Source organism: Lycorma delicatula, chromosome 12 (genome assembly GCF_047948215.1).
Source record: "Lycorma delicatula isolate Av1 chromosome 12, ASM4794821v1, whole genome shotgun sequence".
Lineage (NCBI taxonomy): Eukaryota > Metazoa > Arthropoda > Insecta > Hemiptera > Fulgoridae > Lycorma > Lycorma delicatula.
In genome coordinates, this window is record NC_134466.1 from 71,682,048 (window position 1) to 71,709,433 (window position 27,386).

General features: G+C 29.6%; 1 protein-coding gene across 1 annotated transcript in view; it reads right to left on the reverse strand.

Moving 5' to 3' along the window:
- The window catches only part of LOC142332808 (dynein axonemal heavy chain 10-like), a 54,193-nt gene that overhangs the window by 12,151 nt on the left and 14,656 nt on the right, over window positions 1–27,386 (reverse strand). Inside the window, exons 6-9 of the mRNA XM_075379423.1 lie at window positions 26,886–27,027; window positions 25,273–25,434; window positions 24,166–24,336; window positions 3,469–3,639 (exon numbers count right to left, since the gene is read on the reverse strand). Of these exons, the coding sequence (XP_075235538.1) occupies window positions 3,469–3,639; window positions 24,166–24,336; window positions 25,273–25,434; window positions 26,886–27,027 (646 nt within the window). The remainder of the gene's footprint in view (window positions 1–3,468; window positions 3,640–24,165; window positions 24,337–25,272; window positions 25,435–26,885; window positions 27,028–27,386) is intronic.

Here is a 27,386-nt window from a genome sequence, read left to right on the forward strand (position 1 = left end):
CTGGCCTGCGAGGATGTAGAGTTGATGTACTCCCATCTTCATCACCTCACAATGCAAGGATGCTCAAAACCATATTCTCATCTAGCCTACGATGCCTCATGCATAATTTCACTTTATTCACGTAGTTATTTAGGTATTTTTCGATTAGCATCCTACTTAATATGATATCAACATAACCTAATGCTCTCTATCCTTGTCTAATTAACCTTGAATATTAAATGCCACGAGACTAACATGATGCAAAACTAAATATAACTGAAAGCAAGAAAATACAAGTTTTCAAATCTCATTATCGCAATAATATGAAAAACATAATATAAAACTGAAAATGTTTATTTTTAATGAAATAATAATTATCTAAAATAATATTATCAATAAGAATAAGGTTAGTGAGCAAAGTAAGCATTAGGTTATGTCAATATTGTGTTAGGTGGGATGCTAACCGAAAAGTACTATATTTATTCTGACTGTTATAAGTAATCTATCAAACAAAATAAATAATAATGAAAACTATTACTTTTTTTAATTAACAAAAATCATTAATTTTTATAAATTTATATACCATGTAAACCGAAGATGTTAAAGACAATGACAGATAAGGTCAAAAAATTATATACTTTGTATGTATAGACCTGTACAGTTCAGCTTGTAAAACTATATCCTGTTGAAAGCTTGACATAGCATAAATAAAATACTGAATGTGACTGTAATGCAGATAGATGGGTAAATTATACAGTTTCAATATTTGTTTATTAATTCTATATTACTTTTTGCATTTCATGTATTTATTTCTAATTTTTATGCATATTACATTACTTTCATATTATTTTCAATGATTTTAATGTGTATTATACTAAAGCTTGGAAATGTAGGTACAATCTAATCCAAGAATATCAATTTTATTTTAATAATATTACAGTAAATGTTTATTTTTCATTTATGAATATTTTAATTTAGTTATGATCTTGTTTTATGGCATTGTTGTAATGCAAACAAGCCTGGCAATGTGGATATAATAGTATTACAAATATATTTATTAAACATTAATTTCATTTAACTTTATAAGTAATACTGGGTTTAAGTATGTGTAGTAAAGATGCCTGGCATTGTAGGCACAGTAGTTTCAATATTTTTCAATTTTCAATATTATTGAAATTTTATTTAATATTATTTTTTATACGTTGAACATATAAATTTAATTGTTCCAGTAGTCTATTAATATGAATACAGTAAAATTCAATAATGTAATTAACTGATTAATTTTACACCATTATTGTAATAAATTTTAAATCTTATTTACGTATTGATTCATTTTCTTTTAAATATTTGCATGTTAAATTATTTTTATATTTTCAAATTGGTAAATTGGGTTGTTTTAAAGATTTACTTTAATAAAAGTTTATTTCTTATTTATATGTTTACCTTTTTGTTTTTGTAAGTCAAAATACTATTTCTTTTTGTATTTTAATGGATGGTTTATATTGCCTGAAAAGAAGCCTATTATCATAGGTAAAAATAAAAAACAATTTATTCGGTTTAATATCATTGAAATGATTTTATTGCATGTATTTAATTTTATTTACCTTTGTTTTTTAGAATTTAATTGTTTTAATACTGTCAGATGGTGACCATAAGTATTGAGTCCAAAGTTCAAATCTACTTTATTGCACTCTATGTAATTTGAATTTAATACACATTTTTATCTTCTTAGAAGTATAGTTTAATTATGTTAGAATGGCAACAAACCACACCAGACAATTAACTTTGGTTTATAAAAAGGTCGCTGATGAATCTCTTTAGAATTTCTAAATACAAGGCAACAATAATTCTGCTTATTAACTAAACTCCACAAAGATGAAAATACGCTTTTATCAGAACAAAACAAAATTATCCATTACTTCTGAGTGATTTCGAAACAGATTCAGTACAACTGTATAGTTTTCAACTCTTTTGTGTTTATGTTTGCCCATCACCTGAATTTTATAAGAATGAAAATGTAAATATTACACTAAAATTTTGAAAATTAGATGGCTGATAAAATTGAAACCTAAAAATTCTTAATTACAGTAAAGGTGAGATAAATCACTTGATATGAAAGACAAGAAATTGAGAATATTTTTTAAAAGTAAAAGATATGATATACTGTTAGGCCATGCATTAAAATATCACATTAAGGTAATTTGGGAATGGGGGATGCATGTAGAAGGTAAAAAAATAGATGATAAAAACTGAAAAGTTTTAAAAATTGAAAGAAAGATAATTACGAACGTAGGATGTCGCAATTATGAGGTTAAAAGATTTGCAAAAGCACAAAAACCTATAACTTATTATAGAAATATTTTAAGCTCTGGGTATTTCTAAAGCTTAACAGTACAAAACCGTTATAAATAATAGCACAACAATCATTTTATGAAAAACTTCATAAATTCTTTGTTTAACTTAAGATTACTCCTTTTAATCATGAAATCTATCACACAAGCTTTACATATCACAGTGAAATTAAATGATTAGATTTACTTGAATTCATACTATTCTACAACTTACAAAACTGTATTTCAATTAGCCTACAAAATGAAACCAGTATTATTAAGAATAAGAACAATCTGCACTCCACTTAAAAAAAAATAAGCCTAATAGGCAATAGAATGATTAGTATGCCTACTTATGCCAGTATATATTATGTCTAATTTGACCTTGTAAGCTTAATACACATAAGTTAAAACTTATTTACATTTCCCCCTAAAATTAGCCCAAAGCGTATTAAATGCAATTGATACTGGTAGAAATCTTTTTCTAGATATCAGATTTATAAATTTCCTGTTTTGCAAATGATTAATTCAATAATTTACAAACAGTAATTAAAAATTGATGATAACCTGAAAAAAATAATTACAAAAATGTATGCTAATAAATTAATTTTAACCACATACATACAATTAAGTATTTGAAATGCTCCCCATAAACAACTGAAATTACACTTTTTTACATTGCTAAACAACAAGAGGTTGTTTAATGAAAGCATCATTAAACTTAAAAATGCTATTTAAAACAAAGAATATTTTGACCCATGGGTAACCCAAAATATCTCCCTTAGAAGCAATTGCATGATTACTAATGTGCATAACACAGAAAGAAAAAAAACCTGGATAGATATAGTATGGTGCTTTATTTGTCTAATGAATAGCAAATGGACTGTTCTACTGCAATGAAATGAAATACTGATTTGCTGTCATCTAGGTTAAGTATGACAAAGTCTGCAATCAAGGCGCTCAGATAAACCGGGTACTTGACACAATGTAAGAGATGGATAACATTCCTGTGGTTGATGCAGTAGGATATCACCCAAGGAAATGTACACACAGAATGAGATTTATAGTGGTCCAGGAAGTCCACTTGGCAGGAGTCAAAGCTCAGGAAATACGATACTTAATTTAAGCTCAAAATTAAAATAAATATATATTTACTTACCACAAAACCATAGTTGTGCAATATATCACATTCAACCACAATGCCATATTTAGCAAACAAAGCTGTCACTTGTGGTGCTTTAGTTTTATCAGCTAGAATAGCAGTTCCCTTTATTAGATACACTTTCAGATTTTGAATGGCATCATAACCAAATTCCTGATTTTCCATATGCTGTAACACAATCACAGTATAACATATAATTCTTTATAATCAAATATGAACTGAGCAGCTTTTTATTTTTATTTTTTTTATTATATTATTATTTTTCCAAAAAATGTAACTCTGCATTTTCATTTAACAAAGATGGAGGCACCTTCCTTGGTAAAATATTCCAGAGGTAAACTAGTCTCCTGTTTGGATCTCCAGATAGGGGACTACTAGGAAAGGGGTCACCAGAAAATTAAAAAATTAACATTCGAGTCGGAGCGTGGAATGTTAGAAGTCAAAATTTAAAGAGGAAATGTGTAGGATAAATGTAGATATAGTAGGAATTACTGAAGTTCAGTTGGAAGAAGAAAACGACTTTTGGTCAGGTGATTTTAAGTTATCTCAGCTTGGGCAGGCAGGCAGTAGGTTAATGAACAAGAAGGTAGGGAGAAGAGGGTAGGGCATTTCAAAATGCCTAGTGATAGAATCATTGTAATAGATAAAATAAAAAACCTAAACCGACATTATTAATTTCTATATGCCTACAAGCACCCATGATGATGAGGTAAGAGTGTGCAGACAAAGAAATTGATGAAGCAATTGAAAGGGGATGAAAATTTAATAATAGTTGGAGATTAGAATGCAAGCATTGGGAAAGGCAAGGAAGGAAATAGTGGGTGAATACGGGCTGGGCAAAAGGAATGAAAGAGGGGACCTCTTTGCTAACATTTACAGGAACCAAACAGCAACAGTAATAATTATTATTATTAACATAAAAAACATAAAAAAGAAGCCGTAATAAAAAAAAAGTGTCAAGGATGTTCCCTATCGCCCATTACTGTTTAAGAACAATTTAGATCCAGAGTAACAGTACAAGGTGAAAAGATAAAGATGCTATGATTTGCTCATATAGTAATTCTAGCTGAGAGCAAAAAAGATTTAGAAGAACAATGAACGGCATGGAAGAAGTCCTACTCAAGAACAACTGCATGAATACAAACAACAAAACAAAATAATGAAATGTAGTAGAAATAACGAAGATGTATTACTGAATGTAAAAATAGGAAGAGAAGAATTTTGTTATTTGGCAAGTAGAATTACTAAAGATGGATGAAGCAGGAGCAATATAAAATGCCGAATAGCACAGGCAAAACAAGCCTTCAGTCAGAAATATAATTTGTTTACATCAAAAATTAATTTAAACGTCAAGAAAAGATTTTTGAAAGTATATTGAGTGTAGCTTTATATGGAAGTGAAACTTGGAACAACCTGGGTACCTGAGAAGAAAGATTAAAAGCTTTTGAAATGCGGTGTTACAGGAGAATGTTAAAAATCAGATGGGAGGATAAAGTGACAAATGAAAAGGTGTGGCAAATTGATGAAGAAAGAAGAATTAGGAAAAATATAGTTAAAAGAAAAGCCAGACTTATAGGCCACATATTAAGGCATCCTGGAATAGTCGCTTTAATATTGGAAGGACAGGTAGAAGGGAAAAATTGTGTAGGCAGGCCACGTTTGAAATATGTAAAACAAATCGTTAGGGATGTAGGATGTAGACGGTATACTGAAATGAAACGACTAGCACTAGATAGGGAATCTTGGAGAGCTGCATCAAACCTGTCAAATGACTGAAGACAAAAAAAAAATTTTATTCCGATCGCTATAAAACATATAGATGACATCAGGAACGGGTTGATATCATATTCCATGAATAAAAAGAGTAACTCCCTCAAAATTTGCTTTTTCCTTTCTTTTTCCTGTTTAGCCTCCGGTAACTACCGTTTAGATAATTCTTCAGGGGATGAATGAGGATGATATGTATGAGTGTAAATGAAGTGTAGTCTTGTACATTCTCAGTTCGACCGTTTCTAAGATGTGTGGTTAATTGTAACCCACCCACCAAAGAACACAGGTTTCCGCGATCTACTATTCAAATCCGTATAAAAGTAACTGCCTTTACTAGGATTTGAACCTGAGAACTCTCGACTAACAAATCAGCTGATTTGGGAAGATGAGTTCCCTAGAATAACCCGGTAGGTTGGACCTGCAATGCAGAAAAGTGTATTTTGAAAGTTTTATTTAGTTTTCACCTTTAAACTACTGACCTCTCAATAGTCTGGAGTGGTTCTAGCAACTAGTCTGGGCTGTACTGCAATTTTTTGTTTGATTGCTGCAGCAGTGTATGATTAAGCATTGCTGTATAACAGGGACATGTTATAAATGGTACACCAAGCTACCTTGATCTCAGTTAAAATTTCACTACAGCATGCAACATATATATCACTTCATAAACAGAATCATCGTACATAAACAATTATAGTTATAAAATAGAAGGTAAATAGATTATAAAATGGAGTGATAAGTTAAGAAATAAAAAGCCAAAATACAATAGCAAGGATAGCTTAACCAACATCTTATCTCCTGATACGCCTAATTGATATTGTAATATAAAAAACAAGAATATTCCTATTAAAAAACATGCCATGGCTGGGAAACATCAAAATTAACAGATTAGAAAATATCTAAATTAACAGAAAATATGAAAATGCCTTAAAAAATCAACAGCTCCACTTGTCAACAGTCAATACACAAAGAAAATTTTGTTAATGTCAAATCACAATAGTCATAAGTAAGTTGCAACTTAGAAAAGATTGCAACTTATAAATTGCAAAAGATTGCCAGATTAAACTTTTTTATCATTAGTGGAGGTAGATGCAAACTTTGCTTTTTTTTTAATTTCTGCATCAAATTACTCATTAAAACATCAGTATTGTGTACATTTTACAATTAAAATCTTATCTGTAGTTTTATGATTTACTATAGCTCTGAACTTGGTTCTTATCTTATTGACCTTGTAAGGAACTCTCATACTCAATGTTCAAAATTGAAAAAGCTGATATTTTAATGTATTTTAAACTATTCGCTGGTATCATCTTTTTTCCCACTCAAGCCCATTGCATGTAGATCCTTTGCAATTTCTCCAGAATCTTCTTTCTGGCTGAACGTTTCAGAAATAGAATACCAAAATATTGATAGTTACATAAATATTTTCCTGGTTAAAATAACAGGTGTTTAAAAAAGGATGCAACCACTTTGACATGTATTGATTACAAAAATATTAATGTTAATAAAAGGCATACAACAATATTCAAAATTACCTATAATAACTTTGCAGTAGATGTTCAAAATGGTTTCCTGTGATTGCAATGCAGGTTCATACACATTTCATAACATTTGCAACCACTTTTCAGAATGTTTGCTTAGTAATGTTTGAAATCTCGCTTTCAAGTTGTCAAATGTATGAGGATTATTTTTAAAAACTAAGGCCTGCTGGGAGGCCACAACACTTTTGATATCAAACTATGGCCAAAAAATTATCAAGCGTTAAAAAATATCCGTCATTTCATTAGCAGTATGACACGTTGCGTTACCCTGCTACAACCAATATTCTCATTCATGTAAATCTGATGGAAATTAAGTTGCAATAAACCATACCGTCTACAGATTGTCAAAAAATAAAGGGTTATAACACGATGCCACAAGATCGCACACCAAACACCAATTTTACATACGTGTAACATGTGTGTTATGGTAACCCATGAAACGAGTGAAGATTTTCAGCGCTACATATCCGGAGGTTTTGGCTTTAATGTAGCTATCTGAGGGAAACCATGCCTCATTACTGAAATAAACACGATCCAAAATTTCAATACAGTTGTCATCAACAAAAGAACAAAACTGTAAACAATTTCCACGGTCTACTTTCTTTCAGTTCTTGAACAACACAGATACAATAACCCTTTGTCACGAGTTTTTTAGTAGCCCTGAAAGCAGTAGATAGTGAAAGCACAGCCTGAAGATAACTTTCTGAGCGACATAGTGGGCAAGCAAGTCAGACAACATTCTTTCACATCCTCCAGAACTTCTACCTTAACAGTAACAGTCGTCCTGTGCTTTGCCAATTGTGTACACTTCCCAGTCTCACAAAATTTATTAATTGAACGCAATACCTTATTAAGAACTGAGAATTGGAAAATTCTATCCGAAACTCGCCTTTTACTCGTCTATAAGATTTATATGTGCAATAAGTCTCAATATTAAACACGATAAGTCTTTAACACAATAGATGAATTTATACGGTAAAGCACTTGTGCATAATAAGTATGTTACAACAGTTTTACAAGCTGTTAACTTGAGTACATAGTTGCCAACTGACAAGTAGGGAGAAATAAAATTTACCTAAGTGTGACTTCTATCTTAATCTAAGGGTTGTATCCTTTTTGAAAAACCTGTTATATTAAGAGGTAAATTTTTAATAAAAAAAATAGTCGGGAAAACAAAGCTTCTACAGAAAACAAAGGTAGTCCTAGAGAAGGGTTGTGAGTGCAGGAGCTGATCTCCAGCAAAGCCAGCTCGTTCATTGGAATCAGACCGAGCTTCCACTCAGTGGCAGTTGGCAATCATTATGTTCAGTTCATCATCATTTAAAGCACTAATAGACATCAATGAACCGACAACCTGCTTGTTCTTCATACTGTAATTTCTAACAAACAAATATAATATGGCATCAACTTTGTTACTATCATCCATATGCAAACAATGGAACACTTTTAATTAGATTGAGATATTTTTGGGTAGAAGGGTGGTTTTTTCATATCTGACAACCATTTTCTCTTATCTCACTCTATGGAAACATCTAATAAATGAATGAATCCATATCATCATAACTACTGATCTAATGAATAATATGTTCTAAAAGAACTAAAATAAACTAAGCCTTTGTACTATTATCTTCCTTTAAATACTAAAATTGATTTGCTTTTTTTATATGTATAAATACTGTATGTTTTCAACCAACTACCTCTTTAATAATTTCTCTTTTCCAACAAGGGAAACCAAAAAATCAAAAACAGTACAAAAACATAAGACCTCCCTACTCTAGATTCAATATAAATAAAAGAACTGTATAAATGAATGAACTGTATAAAATTAACTCTCTACTTGGTACTCCTCAAAATTAACTGGTACTCCTTGAAAAGATTAGGGAAAAGTTTGTATAATGCACCATCAACAGTAAATCAATAATTTTTTTTTTTAAATGCATTAGTCATAATATTTTACTCTAATGATGAACACAATTTCATCTGCAAATTAAGCACAAAAGAATTTGCATTTACAAAGTTAAAATGAGAATTTATCAATAATGTAAAAAATTATAAAAAACAACTAATTTTTAAAAATTGCAGGAACACACTTGCTAGTTGGAGAACTAGGATTCTTCTGGTACACATGCCCAGGTTACGTTCAATGTGTTGAATTAAGATTTCTTCTTCACTAACAGAATATGGTTCTTGCTATGCAGCAGTATATGAAGTAATATCAAGGCAGTGATGAAGTGGTATATAAGCACAAAAACATTCAAGCAAATTTTCTGTGGCTGGAAATCCTACCAATCCAAAATCTTTGATGATATTCTCTCTGTGCAACTCATGCATGTATTACCGCTGCACAACACAGAAATAAAGTGATGTATGTGTATTTGTTCAGTGGTGTTAACTGCGTTCATCATAATTGTCATATTTGGGGTAGCAAGAACCCTTATGCCATTTTACAAACACAATTTGATAGCCTGAAAACTAATAAAAAATATTTTTTGGCCACTACAAGGTAGGTTAGTTATATACCAAATATAATCAAAAATAGTGATGCATTGATCATTTGTTGAATTAAAATGGAATGCACCAGCAATATATATTATTTACAGAGTAAGTAACTTGGTTTAAGTGAAATTCAACTGAGTTTAGTTAGGTTTAGGTCAAGGTTGAGTTAGTAACATTAAATTTGTACAAAATACATTATTTTCGATTAAATAATGTTTGTGATATATAATTATGAACTCGACGTAACAATTGGTCAATTTAATATTTAAGGTTAATTAGATGAAGTTGATGAGCAATGCAAGCATTAGGGTTATGTTTATATTGTACAAAGTTCAGTACACAGAATCACCTAACCTAACCTATCAATTGAATTTTCAAGTTATTTACTTTGTAAAACAATGTATTTTACAGTTATGCACTGTTAAATTACAAAATATTTGGAGGGTACTGTGTAATTTAGAGGGATGTAACTTGTGAGAAACGAGTTGATGAAAAATCTCAATTGTAACGAATAACTTGGTTCTAAATAATATATATTCCAAATTTCGTCAAAACTGGAGGTGAAACTGTAATTGTAAACAATTACCCTATGACTAATTACACATTATTATTGATAAAGCATATTTCACAATTGTTTATTTGCATACATTTTTTAACTAGTTTCTAACAAATTTTATAATAGTTTCAAATAAATGTAGAGCTACAGTCAACTGATCTGGTTTTCAGTATTTATGAGCAAATTCTACTTTATATATTTCTTTCAGTTCGACCATGTATCCTTTACTGAATTTACAGCACCTTATAAAGCCCACTCTTTTGACTAAATTTAATTTCATCTTTGCCACTTCTAGTGACAGAAACCAATTTCCTAAATCTAGCCAAAGTAACATTAAAAATCTTATTGTGAAAGTTTACAATCGTGATATACAAAATAATATCCCATCCTTCAAATTTTATGATAGGAATATTTCTTTAGTTTAAGGTTCTTTTTTTTATCTACTCGAGTGGTATGCATTAGATAATGGCAGGCAATCTGATTTGCAAGTTTCAATGGTTTAATGATTTTAAGCTAAATTTTTTTTGATGATTAAAATATAATTATAAATTTTTCTCTCTACTTATTCCTTAATTAACTGAAGACTTAACAACTGAAACAGTTTTCAGTTTTAAATTCTATGAAATATTTTTAATCCTTTCTGAGATTATAATGATAATTTCAATTCATTTTTAACTGTTTAGCATCCAGCTCTTTGCTTGTAATATGTGTAATGCTTCAATTCGACATGATATTAAGTGAATTAATTTGTTAAAAAATGAGTGGAAACAATATATTAAATGTGTTATGTTAGTTATACTGTTTTCATTAAGTTGAGAATATATGTTTCGTGAATTTATCTGAACACTTTGGGTTTGCTAACATTTCACTTGAATTATTAGCTGAACCAGCTTTATAAAACATTATCCCCACAAACAATCAACAAAATAAATTTAATAAAACAAAGTTTGAAATGAAACAAAACCATTGTAAATTAATCGAATAAGTACAATAATAAGAAGCACAACGCATAATACATTAATGTTAACCACTGAAAAAAAACCATAGTTGGGTTAGATTTACAAAAATATTTCCAAGTAAAATTATTTTCATCAGCCTACATTATTTTTTTAACAATACGAGGCTTTCAAAAATCATCTTTGGCCAATAGTTCTGAACTCACTAACTTGAAAATTTGATGACCGACAGTCGTTTACAAAATGTTTTAAGGTGAAAAATTAACTAATCAAAGTCTAATGATACAAAACACATCAACTAACTCTTTGCGAAAATTTGTTAAAACTCACTTTATAACAACTTAACAAAGTACCCTCTGACAACTGCCTAAAGTCACAACAGATACCACCAACGCACGGGAAGAAACGACACAATGCTTTCTTATCCATTATCAACATTATTTCTATAAATGTTTCATAACAAAATGGTATAAATCTCTGAAAAATGTTTTCTAATATTCAAAAAAATATTTAAAATTTCAAACCTTCAAAGAAAAAAATACATTTTTCAGGAAAAAACAAGGAAATACTAGTTGAGGTTATATTAATATATAGACTTACTATCCTAAAATAAATATAACTGTAATAAGAACTAATCTGAAATTAAATATCTCAACAAAAAAATTGTCTTCGATAGTATTACAGCTTTGTCATGTTGGTAATGATAATAAATAAATATCAGCTGATATCCAATGTAATTAGTACACCTTGGGACTAAGCCGTTCATTTTCTTTGTTCTTGAATAGTAAAATTCGTAAGAATTTTGGCATTATATTATTAATCGAGAAGTCATTATTACTTTTTTTTTTAATTATGACGAAACGAAAAATTTGATTAAGATTATATTTTTAACATCTTTTAATTCAACGTTCCGTTCCATCATGACTACCATTTCATTAAAAAATATGTTTCTTTTAAATTACTGAAAATTGTTACGTTCTCGCTTCTACTTTTAGAACCACATAGTATTCCAAACTGATTCATATAATTTCATTGTTGAGAATTTAGTCACTAAATCTGTTATAATTTTCTTCATATAATAACGATTTAGATTGACCCTACAAATAATAGGTCATTGGTGATACGTCAGATAACCTAGGAGGCCAATTAAATGGTGTGCCTTGCTATATCCATTGGTTTGTATATTCCATATTCAAATAATTCCTGACTAATCTATGTTTATATGAACATGGAGTAATTATTTATTTTCATTCGTAAAACATGCCCTGGTATTCTTTAATTTTCTTAATGATATATATATATATATATATATAAATGTATCTACCTCTATTAATAAAAAACCAAACCAATCGTCCCAGAAAGCTCTGAAATGAATGGTTGACTTAGATGTACTCTTTCTACTTTTACTCCCTACTCAGGCTAGTCATGCTTACTAGTGTTAAATAAAATATAATCTCAATAAAGTGAGGTAACAAAAATTTAACTACATTACACATATTAATTATGTTAAAATTTAAACAAAAAGGTGTTTATTTTTCTTTCTCAATTAATATTTTTCTGAATATATTTAAAATTGAAATCCTGAGGTATTTAGTTATAGGCAAATGCTGTTATTAATCAATGGATTTTGTTACTGTAAGTTTCTTCAATGACATTGAGCCTATTCTTCAATGACATTTAACTAAAATTTGTATCTAATTAATCTATTTTAGAACCAAATTATCTAGCAATATTGGTCTCCCTTACTTAAAATTGCCAAATTCCCCTTAATTCTATCTTCTTTCTTTCTTTTACACAGTTCTTGTATCCTAAATTTTAGTCTTTGTCTTCATAAATTAATGTTAAAGTGTCTGCTGTTTTGAAAGATTTATTTTTATCCTTACTGCTGTTTAGGAAAGAGGCCAATTTTCTATACATAGTTACTAAAAGAGATATATGAGATAATATAGAGATATATTTATGTTAAAAACATAAATATATAATTTAAAGCAAAGATATATTCATAAATATAAAAACCTGGAAATTTTACATAATTTTTTTACAATTCTTTGCTTAAAAAATATAGTAATTTATTTCTAAAAAAAAAAAGAAAAATGTATTAATTTCTCCACAAAATTAGGTTATGAACTAATTTAATGTTTTAGTTGACCAAAAAAAGAAAGGTTTTTTTATAATTATGTTGTTTTTGGTAATAGTAATATTTATTCATTTGTTAACTATTTACGGTTAAAATAGAACTTACACTATCCTGGTACGCAAATGCTGCGTAAATTAATTATATATTTTTCTACTGAAGTTTAACTGGTTTTTCATTTAGCTAGAACCAGATCAAGAAACTGACATCCTGAGAATGTAATTATTAAAGTTGACTGCAGCTATTTAAATTATGTTTTCCTTTAGTGTATAAAAAATACACAAAGCAATAGTAGCCATAATCTGTGATTTAACAAATAATGGCCTACAACATTTATTATAAAGTTTGTTCTATATCATTAATTTTTTGACACAGCAGCACTTCACAGATATGCGGTGGTGACTGGCCCCAAAACTTAAGTGTGAACTCTAATTTATATAGCCTTGAAATGAACTGCTAATTTCAGAGTATCTCAAAATGTTATTAGTAAATAAACAAGAATTAATAGTTTAATACATAAAAACCTTACAACAGTTGTTCAAGAGAGGTGGATCTAAACAAAAAATGTAAACATTTAACTTTGCCAACCTCATTTTCCAGCATTCTTAAGTCAGGCAATATTTTCTTTTGCATCTCTCCTTCGTTTAATACTAAACTAAAAAACATTAATGCTATGCACCATTAAATCTTATGCTGAGATTTATTTTAGTTGAATTAATAAATTAAAGTTGTATTCTATCAGGCTACAAAACTGATTTAAGTCATTCATTATAGCACTGAAAAGGAATGAACCTAGTATACAAAGTATATCAGTATAGTATACTGCAGTTAACTATAATTCTACTAGTACAAAATTATTTGTTTTTTTTTTATGTGCTGAATGACCTGATTGTATACACACTCCCTACTTTTTTTTTACTAGTTCATAATTATTAAGTTTCCCTATCTTTTATTAAACGCATCGTTTAAATCTGTAATAAACCAGGAAGCATGTTAAACAAGAACATTATTTTTTTAACAAGCCAAAGGGTTTAGATTATAGGTGGGAATAAAATAGTTAGGAAGACCATAAAAATTGTGCTTTTTTCAAACTTGAAAAACATTTTTTTTCACAAAATTTACCGTTACCCTACAATCTACACCCAAGAGATACAGGTAATTTATTTTTATCTTTTTTGAATAACATTCCCATATTATTTATGTTTTAACAAAATGATCAATTTAAATATTGTTGAAACAGATTTACAAATATTTTTTCCTAGTTTACTCTCGCTCTTAATTGCTGACTGCAGCTTTATATTTACTTGGTATATTTGCAAAATAATTCTTATATGCTTTGTTTTACAGTATGTAAATAGCGCCTGCAGTATTTATTTAAGCTTATGTATTTATCTTTGAATACCGACTGGTCAAATGTATTAACAAACCACAAAACATCAACAAATTTTTTAATGATCTGCCTCAAAATCTTGAGCCATTTGTTGCAACCCTCTTCACAGACTACACAACTGTATCTATATTTGAAAATAATTATTTAAAAGGAATTGAAAATTTTATAACAGCAGGCCAAAAAATAATTCACTGGATGGATTGTAAACATTTAATTTTAATATGGATAGAACTGTTGCACTGTACGTCTCGGGTACATATTGATGTCATGGGAATAGAATTTACATTAATGATAACAGTACTATATTTGTTATCCATAAAGCAAAATTTCAGGGTGTTCCATTACATTATTTTTGGGTGAGGTGTTAAGTTCTTATGGGATGATCAAATTAATTTTGTTTCTTACAAAAAAAACCATTCTGTTTTGCTTTAAAACGTCTTAACCTTGAAACGGTAATCATTATTAAATATATATTATGCTTACATACATCTTCATCTAAAGTATAATTATTTTTCTGGCTCCATCTTCTTTAAGATTCAAAAATGGGCTGTCAAATCATTATCTAGTACCCACAAGTATGAATCTTGTAAATCAATTTTTAGAAATAAAAATGTTAACTTATCTTGTGTTTATGTTCATGAATATGCGATCATTGATAAAAAGAATGATCACTTATTCTTAAAAAGTAACAATTTCCCCTTCTACCAAACCACACATTGTTGAAACTCAACACAATACTTCGGCTTATCAAGAAAGAACCTTATTATCCTTCTGTTTTCATTTTCAATCGGTTAACAAACCATTTAAAAGATTTCCCCATGAATGCAAAGAAATTATTTTCTTTCTACTGATTTGAATATTGATATAATAAGAATAATAACAATTTGAAATATGTTATATTATCTAAGCATGTTAAAATTTTATAACCTGTATGTGTGTGACCAATAACTAAATTTTATTTTATCTTCACAAAGTTATTAGAAAAGTTGAATTTATCTATGTATGAATTGCCTTAATCAATTGTATGTTTTATATTATATTTTTAAATGTTTGAATTTTATATATTATACTATTTTAAAAAATGTTTTATCTTCAAAACATGTGTTTTTAATTTCTACTACTCTGAAATCTGATTGAATATTTATATTTAACTTCCAAAGCCAGAAAATATTCTACTATTACCTTTTTATTTAATAGAGTAATAATATTTTCAAAGATGCCCTGCATCAGTTCCTGCATGCAGTATTTAGTAAAACATTTTCTCATAAGTTTAAAATAGCCAATTAACTTTATCAACATTCAGATAAGAGTAATATGAATTATTGCTTCTGGTTTGACCGTTACAGTCAACCTGAAATTAAATTATTCTCTATAGAATAAAGTCTAATTTTTTTATTCACTTTAGTAAATTCTTTAATTAATGTATCTTTATATATTAATATATATAATAATTTTCCAAAATGCCCTGTTTCTACATTACTAATAATGTATAATTAATTTTAATTCTACTCATGTCTTGTTGCTTATTAGTTACCTTTTTTTTTGTTTTTTAATAAATGATGTGCTACATTACTGATATTTTTTAAATATTTAATTGCTTTCATGTGTTTTTGAAAATATATTTAAGATTTGCATGTCTTTCCATTATAAATGTATTAGCACAGATTTCATTTTATTCTATAAATTTCATTCGTATTATATCAGTTTTAAATATGTTGCAACACTGATGGTAAAAACCCTTGATACGTTCTAGTATCAGGTAAGGCTAATTACGTTTGTGTGCAACATATGCTAAAAATATAAATAAAGCCTTAAAAAGGATTCTGATGCTTACTTTTAAAACTGGTATTCTATTTAAATTATAAATATTTAAATACTAAAATAGTTTTTTTAATTTCTATTTGCTTATCTAAACCTTGACTAAATTTATATAAAACTGTATTATCTTCAATTTTAATAATGCTCTCATGATTTCAATCACTGAATCTGTTAAGTTAACTAAAATAAGTTTGTTGCCCTAATACTATAAATAATACTAAGTCCAAAGTTGATGAACAGTAGTTTTAATGGTTTTGCTTTATTACAAAATCAGCTTCCATGAATATTTGAATTTGCAAAATCAGTTAGTATTCAGTTCCATTTCCTTTTTTTCCTCTTATAATATAATGTTAAGAATATCAGTTTTAAAGGTAAAACAGCAGAACCTGTTTTAAGGATTTAACAATATGCACATAAATGTCACTAGCCCTACCCAATATTAGAACATACTAAGAATTTGGAAGAGAGCAAAAACTCTGATAGTCACTAATGCAGCTTTGGATAGACGTGCATTCCAGAAGAACTTCTATTTCAGCAACGATATAAACCTACAATTATTGTCCCCTTTAACATACCTTGAGAATGTTAAGTGTAATATCTGACTTCAGTTCCACTGTATGTTTGTTTATGCCACTGTGGTTGTTTTCAATTTTGTGCATTAAATTTCCTGTGAGTTTGTCAATAACGATATATTATTAGATGGTGTCACAGGAACTTTCATTTTGTAATTACGAGGCATATTCATAAAGTAAGGGCAGTCTGATCATTAACGTGAGAAAAGGTTTTTACTTACAGTTTTAGTTTACTACATATCTACTTCACTTTTCCCCATAATCGCCATTCAGTTCTAAGCACTTTTTGTAATGCTGCACCGCATTCTTTAATCCCTCTGCATAGAAGTTCACCCTCAGGGAATTGAACCAGTTGACAATGGTAGCCTTGAGTTAGTCATTTTCAAACTGTCATTTCCAAGCCGCTTTTTCAAATGCAAGAAGTAGTCGCTAGATGCAAGGTCAGGACTATGTGGAGGGTGGTCAAAAATTTTCCAAAGAAAATCTTGAATCGTCTTTTTGGTTAAGGCAGCAGTGTGTGCATTGTCGTGAAAAAGGATTATGCCAAACAACAGTTTCGCACGTCTCGATTTGGTAAGCGTTTTGCAGTAAATGTCAGCTGTAATTGTTGATCCACAATCCATGAAATCAACCAAAATGGCACCCCTTCATCCCAAAAAACGGTAGGCAACATTTTTCAACTCGAGTACAGAGATTGGTTAAACTTTTTCAGTTTTGGGGAACTTCAATGGCAATTTTACTTGTTTTTGCTCATGATAGTTGACAAAGAAAATTTGATACTATCTATTTTTTAAATGGCAAATCAAATTTAAAAAGTAATATTTTTATAATTTAATAATATATTTGAAACAGTTATTACAACATTCATAGTCATTCTTGTGGTCTTCTTTACCGACTAGTGTTGTGAATCTCACCTTTGCATCGGCTTATGTTATTACTAGCAGCTTTTTTGAGTTAGGCATTCATGTACTTAGAATGCGGTTAAAGTATGCTGGATTTTAAATAGGCTTATTCATTTAGGGCTTGAAGCTATCAACTATCAGTTCATAGATTCAAATAATTTGAAGCTTAACCAAATTTTCTAATTGTTCCTCCTTATAGAGTTCTGGTCTCATACTTTTAAGTCACCTCCCGTAATGAATTCAGATAAAAATTAGAGCTTTTGTGTAATACTTCAAATAGTTTTAACTAATCGCGTTTAAAATAAAGCTAAGAGATATAACTGTTGGGGCAAGTTACAAAAATAAAATTACACATAGCTCGTGTTTGCCAAAAGAATATTGGACTTTATTTTTTAACAGAATGAAATCAAAATTGTATAACCATATTTATACAATATATAAATACATTATCACATTGTGATAATGTATTTATATATTGTATAATTTTGTGCTTTGTTAAGACTGCACAAAATCTCCATGTGCGAAATTTATATACAACAAACCTTTGTAAAGTATAGATAAATTTGTTACCTTTAATGTTTCTTTTATTTACACAAAGTATATAATAATACAGAGTATAATGATAATATCTTATTATTTAACAGACGATTACCTTACTATTTAGCAGGCGATTACCGTTCAATGAAAAACACTAATATCTTGCTATTCACTTACACAGGATGTAATCTGGACTATTATAACAAAGTTTAACAGATTACTGTACAAAGAAAAACATTAATATCTTGATATTCACTTGCACAAAATATAATCTCACAATCGTGGATTTTATATATGTCTACATAAATTCCTTTGAGTTTAGTACTTTCATAATTAATTGAAACACACTTTTTAACAAGAAAACTTATAAAACTTTAACAAGACAGCTTAACAACTTGAGAGAGAATGTATCAAGAGAGTTTATTTTACAATGTCGTCAAAATACATAAAATTGAAAGAAAAAAGATGTACATGTGTAATTATGAAAAAAAATTAAAGAAAACAATACAACAATCTCGGAATGTTTTTTCCTCTTCTTCATTAAAAGTTCTTATTATTACTATTCAAGATATAAACACATGAAATAATACAGAGTTAAATCTTAATAAATAATCAATACTGAAGGCTTAAATGAAAAAATCAGCTGAGCATATAAATAATGTATGTTGAATGGAATGCATAAATTTCAGTGTATGAAAAATTTCTTAATTATAAATGAAATATTCATTACACTGAAATACTGTTAAATTTTAGATGAAAACAAGTCAAACACCAAACAAGTTGAATTAACTGATAACCGCTTTATGCATTGGCGTAAACATACTGGGGGGGCGAGCGAGCAAAATCAAGCAGAGAAGACCAGAGGGTGAATTTTATTCACAGGAAGGAAGTTTGATATGAATACCTATGCATGACTGGGATCCGATGAATGAATACTATAATAACAGAGAGTTTAATAGAGGTTCTGGAGCAGAATTTGTTCCATTGTCTTGAGCACATCGTATGAAAAGTGTGTATGATGTAAAATACAAATTTCAAGTGTGTGAAAGAGACACAACAGAGAGATTGACACACTAAGGAGACAATGGCAGTACCAAGGAGCACAGTGGAAGACTGTTCACAAGCAGAATGACTGGAAAAACACGTTGTGGTGGGATCAGACTGCGGTGAAATTGGAGTGGAGCTGATATGAGTGGAACGGGTTACGAGTGGATTATTTGAAAGAGAATTGGGAGCTAGAGTGATGGAAGGTGTCGTGGGAGTAGGCGTGGTGACACAGGGTGAGGGGCAAGCGCTATGAGCAGGATGACAACAAGATGAGAATAGAGAAGAGTGATGGGGAGATTGAAAATTATTGGAAAGCTGGGAGGGACAATTCTGTGGGATATTTTGCAGGGAAAAGGTAGGGGATGAAGGAAGAGTACGATGTGAAACGTTTCAAAGCGCTGTCATTTGAAGTTCCGAAGAGAGCGAAATTACACTTTTGACACAATAAGGTATGATGCAAGGAATTATTACAGTTTTTTCAGTTAAATTGTGACGTACAAGTTTTCCGCGAATGAGCGCCTAAACAGCGGATGCAACGATTGTTTTGCTTATCCCGATGATTTGGCTATATTAATTGAAGCCAAAACTGAACGTGACCTTGAAGTTACCGGTAATGAAGTGCTAACATTGGTTAATAATTGGCTCTTGGACCAAGAACTATCTTTGTCTTTAGATAAATGTCACTATATTTTTCTGGCTGGAAGAAGGCGACTTAGAAACCTAAATCTCCGCGTGGGAGATCGCAGACTAGACCGTGTGGCAGTAACAAAATATCTTGGTCATTATAGACCCAGCTCTAAAGTTTAGTCCTCATCTCGCACAGAAATGTAAAGAGGTCGAGAATACCGCAAAGGCTTTAACAAGATTGTTGGCTGGACATGAAGCTCCACGTGCATCTAGGCGGCAGGTCATTGCCTCAACTTTAACCTCTGTATTATTGCTGTACCTATATGGGAAAAAGCACTTTGTGTTGCAAGAAATGTCGTAAGACTTAGAACTCTGCATAGGCAAGCTCTTATAAACATCACTTCTGCATACCGCACCATCTCTTACGATGCGGCTTGTGTTTTATCATCGGTTCCCCCTATCGACCTCTTAGTTAAGGAGCGATCACTTAGGTATCGTGGCATGCCAAAACAAGAAGTCCAAGCTAACATCAGGCGCATATGGCAGGACAGATGGAATCTTTCCACTAAAGCTACCTGGACCAGGAGACTGATACCCGACTTGGGCATGTGGCTTGATAGAGGACATGGGGAGGTTGGTTATTATCTTACTCAAATACTTTCTGGGCATGGTAGCTTCGAATATTATTTACATCGATTCGGTAGAAGACCAGCACCTATTTGCATGTTCTGCCAGGATTCGGATACTTCCGAACATACTCTGTTCCACTGTAATAGATGGACTATACATAGACGACGTGCAGTGCTGCAAGAATTAAATCTGGAGAATCTGCTTCTTTTTCTCCTACGATCCACTGACAATTGGAACAAAATGGAGGAGTTTGCCAAGATAGTGCTAAAGGCTAAAGATGATGTAGCCCTTTTAAGAGGCCATTGAGGCCCCGTGGTAACTTAGCAGTTTAATATTTTCGTTAAGGCAAGCAGCTATGAGGAGAAGATCATTCCTTCGTTTGGTGATCATAACAACTGGGTAATGAAAAGACCGAGACCCGGTTTCCTCGGCGGGGGCTAGGGACGGTTTTGTCGGGCCTGGTTCTCTGTCGGGGGAGGGCTAGAGGCAGGCACATTAAAACAAAAGATCCAACCGGGGGAGCTGACCTGCTGTGCCGGACATACAGCCGGCGGGTGAGGAGGCCTCCTTTGAGTTTAAAGGACACTTTCCCTGGCTGCGCATACTTGAATGGATACCCGGCCCGGGGAAGTAGGGGAAAAAAAAGACCTATGGAGCACTTGGCTGACATATTATTCCATATTTAACCTCCTCCAAACTTTCCTTCATTTTTTTTTGTTTATGAGAGCTTCCTTTACAACCCCAAATTATCTTCCTTCTGTTGCATATAATTATAAAACTCAATTTTTTGTTATTTATCTACTATTTGAATATTTGCATTACATTGTTAATCTGCAGTAAGGCACATATTTTTCATAAATTTTGGATAATAATGATCCTTTTTGGTTAAGACTTATAAAAAAATATGAATTTTTAGTAGCATCTACTAAGATGCTAAAGAAAAGAAGATGTTACTGTGTAAAAAGAATGCAGTGAAATTGCAATAGAAAATATTTGACTTTGGTGAATGAGACTTTAACCGTTTATAATACATTGTAAAAGGTGTAGTTTTCAGTTTTCCAGAATCCAACTATTAAGCAAATCTTTGCAATCAGTTATTGTATTTTCTGTTTACTGTACACTATATTTAAAAAAATCTGTTTTGTCCTATTTTGTCTTTTTTCAGCATTTCAGGTAGAGAATTCAATGTCATTCATGATTCTCTTGCAGTATTTTATTAATCTTATTTTTTAAGGTGTATAAGTTGATCAATAGTTCATACAACATTTTAAAAAACATAAATTTTGAAAATAGTTTAAACAGTCTACGTGTTTTCATTCTTGTGGATGTACTTCTCAAATAATATTTTATGAAGCATGCATAATCAGAAAAGAAATGTGCTAAGTGAAAGCCAGCTAAACATAGGTACCCTCAGCAGCTCTATCGGTTCTTTCCTGACCTGAAATTTGTATGTACAAAAAACTGTCGAAACCTATCAACTTTTTAAATCAAACTAAGATGAATTTTTTAAAGTAAAGCATATTAACATTCATGATGGCTCTTTTTTAAAGCTAAGATTACGCGTATGTCTTCTCGCTTCAGTGGCTGGTCCTGCTGTTCTCATCTTGCCATCAGATAATACTATTGCCATCAGTTTTATAGAATTAGGTAGATATACATTTAGAATGTAAGTTTAAACAGGTTTTTACTGTGAATTGTGTTTGTTGGTTTAGTACATAGTTGTGTTATTGTGTATTTGTTAAGGTTCAAGTAAGTTGAATTTTTTCCTGCGTGCACAACGAGGTGTCACTATCAGCACCCAGACAAAAAATAATTAAAAATTAACATTTAAAATTTATCTTAAAAATAAAACAGATGTAAAATGTCTATGCAGTATGTTAAATGCAAAACAAAACCAAAATAAAAACAATATTAAAAATGTAACATAAAACATCAAATTGCCATATGTCAAAAGGCAAAAACTTTAAAGTTTTATTTATGGGTATTTTTTTATTTATGGGTATGGATACTGCCATTCCAACTCAAACTCGAGAGGACTGATTATTGAGGGAATCCCTGATAAATGCAAGGAGATTCCCTTTTACACCCCATTCATGCAGTGTATTTAGGATTCCTCTCATCCATGCCTTGTCATATGCCCTTTGCATATTGAAAAATACAACAACCAGGTGTTGGTGAAGACGTTTTGAATAACAGGTTCCAGGGCAACTATATGATCAATTATATATTTAATGCAAACATTGATTTTTGGTCATTTTTTAAAAATTTATCTCCACTATTTTACTGCTAGATAATTGCTCTCACTTTAAGCTAGCTGTCTGACATCATAGTGAAACTTAAATCAACCATCTACAAGCTAAAATATAACCAGGGTCTTCTGTATAATTGGCCCTGATAAATCATTCATTATTTTATCAAAAATGAAGAAACAAGACAACATTAGCTTTGTTTAACATTTCATCGTGTAATACATTAATGTAGTTTGCCATTACCAAATTTTTTGAAGAAAATTTTATGATTGATGTTCCATTATTTGAAAAAAAAAATGGCTGCTACATTTAATAATTCACTTTTTCAAACTCTTGTTAATAGCTCCCAGCTTTTTTCAATTGTATTTGCAGTATGTTGAAAGTGAATTGTCAGTAATAAAAATAACTTAACAAAAAAATAACTTGCTAACAAATAAAGTGAACAAATCTTCATCACCCAATACACAATTTGTTATGAAATTTGAACTTTTTTATGATTTACTTTCTTACTTATTGTGAAATTAAATAAAATTTATTGAAATAAAAAAAGTAAATACATAACTCTAAATAAAATACATAAAACTTAAAAATACGGACATTAATACAATGCAAATAGGAAACATTATAAACAAAAATTAAAGAGGCCAATACAATTCTTGGCCAAAAATATTTCCCATATCCATGATAACAGTTAACATAAATAAAATAAAATTTTACATTTTTATAACATTATTTTGAGATAATTTTCTTAAAAGACTAGTTTATTCAAAAACTGGCAAAAGTAAATATCTTGTTTGCTGGTACTGCAGTCATGATGTAAACTGGTTATATGTACACAATAAAACCATCCACTCAAATTTCATATTTTTACTGTATTCAAACACTAGTCAGTGGAATAGTTTAAAAACAAATTTGTCAAACTGATGTCTTAACATGAGCATATTCCATATCTTTCATTAAAAAGTTAACTGTACTTACAGCAATTTTAACAGTATTATATAATTACTATATTTAGAGAAGTTAAATAGTATTATTTGACCTACTGAATTCTACATCTTTTTAAAAACCTTTTTTTCCTTTTCTTCTTACTACTCTTATCCTTATCCTCATTATCATTTTCTTATCCTCAAAATACAGTATCATGCAGCCACCTTCTAGCAGTTGGTAAGCCAGCTGGTTCTTTATTGGGGGGGTCTATATTTCCTATCCAGGAATTGAACAAGAAGCCAAAATAGTGGCCAAGATGCCAACTGGGTAACCTACGTTCCTCTACATCCCAAAATATTTAGCGGTTTAGATCTTCATACCTAATGGGTTAATAATATTCTTAACATTCTCTTCAGAAATGCAAACTGTATTCTCTAAATGTCAGTGTCTGAAAAGATTAAGGATGTTACTTAAGACATATCTAAGCATTAAATAATATCATAACATTATAACCATTAAATTATAATTCTGATGTAATTATTTACCCATATAATCATCTCTGGTTCCGTCAGGTGGTATAACATAATCACAGTAGGATCTCTGTAAAAATGGAATGGTTGAAAGAAATCAAATAAGAAATCACCCATATATTCATTCATATATGTTTTTACTATACGTCTATCAAAATCATCTATTACCCGTCCACCATACATAACCTGAAAAGAAATTCATTATATAAAAAAAAAATATACAGTAAATAAAATCAACCATCGTTACAGTGTCACTTTTTATAGTTCTTCGGATGGTTTCAATCATCCTTAATTATCTTTGATTATCCTTTCTACAATATCATTTCTTCCACATGAAGAGCTTTGTGAAAATTTTTACGATTTCTTCAACTGAATTGTCTTATAAAAAAACAAAGATCTATGAAAAAATTTTAAGGATAATTAGTCATATAGTTTGTACAATTCAGTTGTGCTGAATTTTATTAATTATGTTTTATATAATGAGAAATTACATGTAACTGTTATAAGGATTATAATATACTTCAAAATAAAACATTAAAATTTTATATATGAACAAAACCTGAAAAAGTTACAAAGGTAATCCTACAAAAAAACAATATAATATCCATCTCTACATAGCAACTAATTAATTACTTTGTTTCAGAACTTTTAAAGTAAATAAGTTAAAATTTGAATACTTAATAAAACTTATTATTCTATATTACTTTTCACAAATATATTAAGATAAATTTAGGAAAACTTATAAAATTTAACAATATATCCTACTCAGAGAGTATTAAATATAAGAAATTATTATATTTGCTATTTTCACATTATCAAGAATATTATAAATAAATACAATAAAAAATATAGGAACTCAGTAAACTTAAATAGCGGCACAATGAGTACAAGTATATATTTGGCAATATTTTGGTAAATATTTGGTCTCCAATCTGGAGTGACTAGAAGGGAAAGAGAAATTGTAAAAGAATTCTTAATATTAAGAGATGCTTTTATATTTAAATTTAAAAATAAATAATTAAATTTCAGTTTTGATAATAAATTTAATTTACAAAACATAAGATAATGGCAGAAATAAAAAAAATAAATTTTAAAAGTTATAAGATAAAATAATAAAGTGACCTCTCCAATTAGGTATTTGAGGCTAGCCCATGGTATTCGTTGGTCTGTACTCATCACAACTCTTTTCAGATATGTTTCAATTATTTGAGTACATACAATAAAGTCCATTTCACCAAAATCGTAGGCAATATTCCATCCAATTTTACCATATTTACGTCGTTCCTAAGGGAAAAAGTGAAAATTAATATTATAACTGTAATCTGAAAACAATTTTATTGCCATGTCATTATTATGATATTATTCATAGAACTTTCATTATTTCAATAACTACAATGTCCCACAAGGAAGCTGATGTGCTTCGGTTTATTAATAAAAATACTAAAAAAGTGAAATTTTAATTTCAATTTTTTTATGATTTATAACATTTATATTGGAAACTATCAAACACAGTTCTATGGGCCCAATAAAAAAATGTTCTCGGATCAAATAACATACAAGTCACTAATTTTTCTTCATTTATCTCCATTCCAAGTATTATATAGCATAGCATCACTTCACCTTTGGAGCAGTAATCAGAAAAGATTTTCCGCAAACTAAAACTTGAATGTTTAGCATTTTTGCACCTACATTCATTTAAGACACGTTTTTGTTTATTTTGACCTTATAATGCACTCCTGAAGTTTATCCTCTTAAGTCATGAGAAATTCAGTATAACTGCATGAAAAATACAATAGAATATATCATTATTTTAAATTACAACATTCTTATAATATAAGAACTTGTCCTTTTGTAGCCATATTATATGTAGTGAATATCTGTATAAATATATTTCATTAACTATATGGCAATGAAACAAGTTCAAATAGTATGATATATACATAAACGTATGAAGTGTGTTGACTTATATTTCAGTCTGCTCAATAAATGAAGAACCATGCACAGTTACAGTTTTTGCAGATGTAAGTTTGCTGTTAAGAATATGATGAGAAATAAAAGACCAGTAGTCTAATTTCAATAAAATTCATTAATAATTACTGTTAATTTTTGTAAATATATCTTTACATTTATGTTTACTTTATATAGACATATCTTTTTCTAAAGGCTGTGCTTAAGGTAAGCATAAGAATAAAGTTGTAGTATTATTGGTTTTATTATGAGACTAACTCATAAGAAGCTTATTTGTACTTCTGTTCCTTAAATTAAATTAAGAAAATTTATAAAACATAGAAGCAACAATAACAACGAAAACAATCAATAAATAAATTTATTTATTTATTTCTAGTAGTGAAAGTCATTTGATTCAGTATATTGAAAGATATTTCTAGATAGTGTATCTTAATAAAATAAAATATTCACACTACCCATCTTGTTATGACCTAGCTGAATAAATTTTGAAATTTGTATTGTACCTACTTTGTCTTTCTACAAACTCAAACTTAAGACAACGCAAAAAAAAACACGTTACTATTGCTTGAAAAACACAAAAAAGTGAATTACATGCTGCTTCAAACTATTCAAAACTATAATAAAAATGTATGTAAAAGCTGTAAAAGATTTAAATAAAACAGATTTTTAAAGCATAAAAAAGGGGAAAACAACTGTTAAAAAAGAAACAATTTTTAAATGTATAAACTATATTTTTAAATTAATAAATTAATCATGAATAACATTACCTGAACAATAGCATGAAAAAATGCTAATACATAAATTATAGTTTTAAATTTTGGATGAGAACAGCTATCCAATAATTCAGGTCTCAATTTAAAGTAAGTATTTCGTAAATTCAATTTCAGACCATTTGGAGCCTCAGTTACACTATAAGAAAAATTAATAGGAAAATGTTAATTCCAATTACAATAATCAAATGCAATAAATCAGTCAAACTATAACTGCTATCTATAAAATATTTTTAACAATTATAAATTTTTACATACACACTGTCTTGTGTTTCTAATAATCTCACACAAAATCTGGCTCTAGTGTACTAATCTAAAACAGGACCCAATTCAGAACTTTGGAAGGTAAATAAATTAAAGGTAAACAAAGATAAATAAAAAGTTAAATAACTAGGAGCCGTTTTTGTGGAAAACTAAAAACAAGGTAAAATCCTAATTTAAAGTTAAAACTTAGTTTAAGCTAAACCTAATTCCTAGCTTTCTATCAAGAATAAGAGA